At 38.4% G+C, this 7,500-nt stretch overlaps 2 protein-coding genes across 2 annotated transcripts in view; one reads left to right on the top strand and one right to left on the bottom strand.

The window, feature by feature from the left end:
* LOC138028174 (U-scoloptoxin(01)-Er1a-like) overlaps positions 1 to 630 on the bottom strand; it is a 5,599-nt gene extending 4,969 nt beyond the window's left edge. Inside the window, exon 1 of the mRNA XM_068875641.1 lies at positions 477 to 630. Within this exon, the coding sequence (XP_068731742.1) occupies positions 477 to 525 (49 nt within the window). The 5' untranslated portion in view covers positions 526 to 630. The remainder of the gene's footprint in view (positions 1 to 476) is intronic.
* A 2,444-nt stretch (positions 631 to 3,074) lies between these two features.
* LOC138028190 (ribonuclease P protein subunit p30-like) lies at positions 3,075 to 7,083 on the top strand. The gene has a single exon (XM_068875642.1). The coding sequence runs from the start codon at positions 3,075 to 3,077 to the stop codon at positions 3,957 to 3,959; it is 885 nt and encodes a 294-aa protein (XP_068731743.1). The 3' UTR covers positions 3,960 to 7,083.
* Positions 7,084 to 7,500: the final 417 nt, after the last annotated feature.

The following is a 7,500-nucleotide window of genomic DNA, read 5'->3' on the forward strand; positions in this document are numbered from 1 at the left end:
TTTCACAATTGCAGCTCAAACAAGCGGCCCTTTTTTGTAGGGATATTGACTTTTTACGACTAGAACCTTCATTGGACCGTTTTCAAAAGTTCAATAATTCATCAGTTTCCAGTTGAGTCCAATATTATATCTATCGAGCCCTTGTAAAAGACACAAAACCAAGCACGAAACGAGAAAAACAAAAACAAAACAACAACAACAACAACAAAACAAAACATCGAAAAGCGCGCGTGTGGCAGAGACAAATGGCAAGGAAATAATGGATTGCCTCAGTAAAACTAGGGACCTTAAACATACCTTTCGTATAGTTACTTAATTCACGATTTAACGGAATAGCTAGGCGACATTAAATGATCGAGGCGCTCAATATTTTCACTTAAAGCACGCTTACGACTTTCAAACCATCAAAGGGCGACATATATACTAATACTATAAGCATAGCATTCCTAAATCGGACAATAAAAGTTTTTCTTCACCTGGACAGAAAAGAAGAAAAGAGGTTATCAACAGGAACGGAGTCTGCATACTTCCTATTCGCCTGAGTTTTGTTTCGCCGATCAGTTTCACGCGTTACCAAGGATGATCTTTTTTTGTGCATGGGAAAGATGGAAAGTCACCCAGGTGTTGTAAAGCTGATTACATATTTCATGACAGTATGACAATTTCAAAAACCTTGATCCGGGAGTTTATGAAATCTAACATTTGTCGCAAGCCGGCCGCAGAAAATTAAGCAACTAAAACGACATTGAAGAATTGGTATAGCGTGTATTGTTTCGAAATGATCTAAAAAACAATTGTTTCTCGCGACACTGAGCTCTAATGGAAAGTCAGTGTGGGCCTTCTAGTCAATCAAAGGAGAACTGTGAAGAAGTCGTAGATACATTGCTTTCAAATTGGGAGTTCTCTTGCGATCATTTCCTTTCTGATATTGTCAGGAAAGGATGACTGAATTTGTGTTTGATTTTTATCTAAAAAGAATGCATTATCATTGGCAGGCTACATCAGGCCAGTTTTCAAATATCTTAAGGGTACTCAACTATGTAAACAGCTACAAATGCCCCACTTTGCGATAAGTAAAAATAAGAATTGTTTCCAAAACCTTTCAACCTTTCACGAAAATCTGGAACGGATCTTCTCAAACTCATTAATAATCCATAAGCCAAAAACAAAAGAAATCACTACCGTGAAGGAAGTTTGGATAAGTGGACTTAATTAGCATAAATTTCCGCAAACTTTTATCCCAAATATCTCTTAAAATACTGATTCCTTTGAGAAGCAATATCAAACACTCGAAAGAATCCAACCACCTCGAAAGCGGTTAAAAAAATTCAACCTTCGGCCTCGTTTTTCATCTCGCTTCTCAGTGTTTGGATATCCGATGAAACACTCCTTCTCGTGTTTGATATAAGACATGCTGTATATTGTTGCATTTTATACATGCAAAAGAACCAGGTGGAAATAATCGTCAACCAGTGTTTTCGGCTCTTTTAAACTTTTTACGAGGATGTCAAAAGCCTATGAAGTACCAGAGGATAAATTAGCTAGGAAAGAATGAATTCGACTTGATTTGCCTTTGACTTGATTTGCGTTAATATTCGTTAATTTCAGTTTGAAGTGTCCCCAGTGCTCCAGCGCTAACACGACTAGACACTTAAATAAAGTTCCTTTACTTTTTTTTTTTCGGGTTTGATTCTTATCTTAAAGGATTGCTTCACTGTTCAACTACAGCAAGGTGATACCGAGAACATCTTTGTAAACTCAGCATCTGGTTTTAAATGTGTTACAAGTATACCTTATAAGTATTGAATATGACCAATAGAATGATGAAATAGTATTAACAAACTAAAAGACCAGTAGTTTGCTTTAGGTGAACACAGTTGTCACTGTCTACGGCAATCTCACGGCGTGCTCTTTTGCTAATACGAGTGGTGGATCGGTGAACTTGGCGGATCGACAAGCAAATGTCTCTTCGCATAGCACAGTGTAAGCGACACAGATAAAGAAGAAGCTAGATGAAATCGTACAAACCCGAGGAGCGGAGGGTGGGATAGATGCAGTACGATAAAGATTCTGTGATCTCGAGCTCTGCAAATTGAAAGCATGGCAATAAAACGAAGCTTAATACAGTTCAGAACGATTCGCCATAAATCAAAATAAAATTGATGAAAAAAATAAAACCTATCCTTACCTCACTTTTCTGAGCACTTAATGCCTGAGGAATTGTTCCTGAGACGGCTCAGGAGAGCACTCTTGTCAAGTCTCGTCTGTGAACAAAAAAAATCAAAACATTGCACTACGAGGCATGAATTTTATGAGTTTGCGGTTATATTAAATCGCAAAAGTGCGATTTATAAATCGCACGTATAAATCGCAAATGTGTGATTTTCAAATTGCAATTTAGGTGCGATTTATAAATCGCAAGGTTACCAAATTTGCGATTTATAAATCGCAAAGTTGATAACCTTGCGATTTATAAATCGCAAAGTTGACAATCTTGTGATCTGTATATCGCAAAGTTGGGCCTCGAGCGATTTATAAATTGCAAAGGTACTTCAATGAGTAATTTATAAATTACAGGACAACTTTTGTGACGTTTGATAAATAACACAAAATATAGGGAAAAAGTACTTAAATTATATTTTTTCATTTGGCGCCCCTTAATAATATTTTTACATTTGGCGCCCCATACTTAAGTCTTCCACTGAGCAATGGCACGGTAATACATGCTGACTGCAACGAGTATGAATCCCAACAGAACCAAGAAAAGTCGAAGAATATTTCAACGTATCACTATGCGGCATTACTTCGGAAAGAGAAACGTCGGAAAATCGATATTGATCGTTGCTATATCAATTTGAATGCAACTGAGCGAGTGACAAATTTGCATATTCTGACCCATTACGATAGTCTTTTATACGCTTCGCGTATCCACGACTAAAAACGGATGGACGCAGGGACGGATGGAAGGAAGGCCGGATGGACGACAAATCGGTTGCTCCTCTCTTGGAAGGAGACTGGAAACGATTCAGTTCTATAAATCGGAACTGGTCAGCGGTTTTCCTATAATTTCCAAGATGGCGGCCTTTGCTGATCTCAATGTGGCCCGTCTCTGCAACCCACATGCGACCGAAGAACTCGTTCTCAGAGCGGCCAAACTCGGTTTCGGGACAGTTGCCGTATGCAAAACCTTTCATGTAAAAAAGCAAAAGAAAAAAGGGCCGGAAACGGAGAAATTGACACCGATAAAGTGGGATGATTTTCCAGGGATGAAAGAGCTGAAGAAAACTCACGCGAAGCTGAAGCTGATGTCGCGCTTAACTGTGCTTTTAGATGACCAAAGCCAAGTACATCAACTGTCTAGTGATGCTGTTCAATCATTTGACATCTTAGCTGTTCAGCCAGCAACTGAGAAGCTTTTTCAACAAGCTTGCACGACTCTTGAAATTGATATCATTTCACTGGACCTGACACACCGTCTTCCATTTCTCTTGAAATTCCCTACAGTGAACGCAGCTATCGAACGTGGAGTTCATTTTGAGATTATCTACTCACCGGCTTTGAGAGATCCAACTTGTAGAAAAAACCTCATTTCCGCGGCTTTGGACCTGGTTGTTTTCACGAAAGGAAAGAATATTGTCATTTCTAGTGGGGCCGAAAATGAGATGGATTTTCGTGGGCCTTATGACATCATCAATCTTGGGCTTTTGTTCAACTTAACTGAAGAACAATCTAAAGCGGCTGTCACCAAGAACTGTAGAGCTGTGTTGTTCCATAGTGAAGCCAGAAGAGGCACAGAAAGATCTGTTATTTCGGGGAAAGCACTGACCAGATCAAGTACTGAAGAGGAAGTAGCTGGTGCTGGTAATGGTGATGTTAGAGAGGGAGATAACAACAGTAATATCTGTGATGAGGATGACGATGATGAGCCCGTGAAAAAGAAGTCCAAGTTAAAGCAATAAGATTGTTAACATACTATTAAAGGCCACTCAAGGCTAGGTAAGTGACACAAGGCTCGGCATCTTGTCAGAGTGTCCAAGCGAATGTTTACAGTTTGACATTTTGGAATTATAACAACATACCATCCTAGCATTTATTTAATACAAGGACTATTTTGAGGTATTCTCTTGTATTTATTTTGATGAAGCAAAGAAAGCAAAAATAAGAAAATTTGTCAGGAGTCCATGACTGCAGCTGTAGGAGCTTGCAACTTCCATATATGTACTTGGCCATAGTTTGTACAATCTTGAAAAGGTCTTGAATTTTAGTACCTGCCTTGAAAAGTCCTTGAATTCGTTTAAGGTTCTTGAAGAGTACTTCATTTCTTTATTAGGTCTTGAAAAGTCCTTGAAATTCACAAATTTGTTTATGCTACATCATTTTCTGAAAAACTAAATCTTTTTGCCAAGGAAAATTTGGCCATTTTTGACTAACACCAAGCGATAAGTGATTACAGTGAGGCAAATTCTAGGTATAAAACGTCAAGGCGTACATGTACATGAAGAGAAACTGCATCTCCACCTCAATAACATACATTGTACACATCGCACCAAGCTGTGGGATTGTCTGCCATGTGTGTGTGATGTAAAGGGGCTAAGTGTTTTGCACGCCAAATATGGGTGTCTCAAAAACTAAGACCTTAAGAACCTAAGAACCCAAACCCTCACTTTGGTGAGCACTAGGCCTAAAGTTGGTTTTTTGAGTTACATTTATCTCAAGCGAAGTTCAAGTCCTTCGTTTGCTACAACTTGTTTCAAAGTGAAAGCTGAGTGATTGCCATATTTAACTGAGTAACCACACTCCACATGTGGCCGGACATCTTCATTTCCCGTTGGATGTATACCGGTATATCGGCCCTGTGACACTCTAGGCCTAAAAACCAACTTTAGGCCAAGGGTTAGCCAAATTGAGGGTTTGGGGTTACTTTTTAGAGTTTTCAGGGTCCTAGGGTCTTTGTTTGTCTCAAGTTGTACGAACCATGTTGGCCTATGTCACAGCATTCACAAAGACCAAGCTATTTTTAGACAGCTCTTTTATTACATTTTCTGCAAAAAAAGTGTGGTGCAGTCTGCATGAATGGTTATTCTGAGTAACTGAAAATATGCAAGGCTTACAGCAAATTATTGAGGTACAAGACTCCTGGGGGAATCTCAATTGGCAGGAAATTATGATCTTAAAATACATGTAGAAATGAAAATGCTGTGGCACATATGTATATGTATATACAAGGTAGTACTCCTTGCCATGGGGTCCTGTCCCTGTCCTTTCAGTTGTAGTAATTTTTTTTAAATGTGGATGTGACAAACAGCTTTCATGTTAAGGGATTTGGTTTGTCAAACATTCACAGTGGCCTTATCCCAATTGGTGAAGTACTTACCGTGGGAACTGGTTGGAAAAGAATGTTCAACAACCAGGCTTTGGATTTGTAAGAAGGTGAATGAATCCTCTAAAATTCCTGTGATGGAGTATAGTTAACTCAGAAACCATGATCTTTTAAATAGTTCTGGAAAAAAAGATTGCGTCATAACCTTGTTTGGGATGCTGAGCAAACGAAAAAAAAAAAGAAATAATTGCTTTTGCTGGTTGGGGTTTCGTTTTCTAATGTCTGAATGGCTTTCTTCTTGGTAGACTACAATGTGTTCACGTTTTTGTAAGTCTAAGTAGTTTTCTCTAAAAGTTTTATTGTTGCAGATTTTAGTATTGTAAGATGATGCCGATTAGAGATAATAAGTTATAATAATTATGTTTGAAGTTTGGGTTATACATTTAGACAAAACCGAGAGAAGTAATCCTCGCACATAACTGGACAATTCAAGCAATTGTCTCTTATAGTAAACACTGAAAAATTCAGGTGGCTTCAGCGGGGTTCGAACCCGTGATCTCTGTGGCATTGCAAAGGTCTTGGGTTCCAAATTATAGTTAAATTGTGATAAAAGTTTAATGTTAGCACTGTTTTGTAAAATAGGCCATTTTACAATTGTTTGCATAGTGATCTAGCCTGTGAATGAATGCGAGGCTGCTGGTGACCTTATATTGATACCGGCCTCACTGCTTTTAAATTGTGTTGTTGTAATAGGCCTTTTTCGATATTATATTAAAATCATCGTGATAGTGAGGCAGTGAGGACAAATATAAAGGAAAGTGGATAATATGCAAACATTTTTTCACATTCTTTGCAAAGAGTTTCTATTGTTTATGTCCTCACTGCCTCACTATCAAGCTGAATATTTGATATTTCGAAAATGGCCAATTCTTATAATCTACATTAACATTAGAAAAGCAGAAAGGTTTGTATCAAAACGAGGTCACCGGCAGCCTCGCGTCCATTCTTAGGTCAGGTAACTTAGCTACAAGTGTAAAATGGTCTGTTGAGAACATACAAATATAAGTATATTTCATGTAAAAAGAAACACAAAGTGCGTTTCAAAAACAAATCAATAATTCGTGAGCCTAAGAGCCTATCAAAACACGTGCGTGAGCGTTAAACCCGATAAAACACTCCTCATTGGAATTCTTTATGAGTAAAATATAGCAATGAGGCCCGGCTTGTTTTTCTTGTTTGCTAATATCTTCCCCGCACATTTTGAACCATTTTTCGGACCCGCGTTCTGTGGAATATTTTTGAAGCCGTTAAAAAAACTCACAGCACGTGTTATCGGGTCTAAATTCACTCGGCTACGTTTTTAAACCCAATAAAAAACTGCTGCTCGTTTTTTAAACATTACATACACTCTAGGAAATGTATTGTTTAAGAGGCTTTTGTTTGGATGGATAGACTATCAATTCGCTTCCCGAATTGCTTGCAAAGTAACTTAATTCACACAATGAACAATCTTCCTGTTTTATTTAATTTTCCTCTGAGGTAAATTCAATTAAAAAACCCTCCCGAAAACACATCTTCGTCATGTATGATAGACAGTAGATCAATTCCAGTCATTTACGTTTTAATTTGTATTATTTTTTGTAAATAAAGTTAACGTTGCTAAATAAATATCTTCAAGGCGCTAGCATGCTTTCTGGAAGCTCGAGCGATTTTGGAGAAGTTCGCAACTACCATTCGCAATTAAATTCAAATTGTTTTACACCACCTGTGTGATGGTCCTTCTCTCTGGCTACGAATCCCGGGTGCTATCTCGAGATATGGTTTGCAAAATCAATGCATTAATTAATGCCACTTCTTGCTACAGGATCATTCTGGATATTAAACGAAAAGACCATGTATTTAACTCTGCCGTACACTCCATGACCAACGCATTGCCTCTTGTCCAACATGTAAGGAAGCGACAGCTGAGTTTTCTTGGGCATGTCCTTCGTCTGCCAGAAGATATGCACTCTACATACCACCTCATGGCAAAAGGAGACCTGGTGCCGTTTCTCGAAAGTCCCGAAAATTTACGGGACACTTTCGGGTGTCACATTTCTCTTTGTATCTCAAGAACGGAGATGATTTAAGTCGTCAAACTTCACGGACATGTTTCTTTTAGTTAGCTCGAAAACATGTTA

The sequence above is a fragment of the Montipora capricornis genome, chromosome 2 (genome assembly GCF_036669925.1).
Source record: "Montipora capricornis isolate CH-2021 chromosome 2, ASM3666992v2, whole genome shotgun sequence".
NCBI lineage: Eukaryota > Metazoa > Cnidaria > Anthozoa > Scleractinia > Acroporidae > Montipora > Montipora capricornis.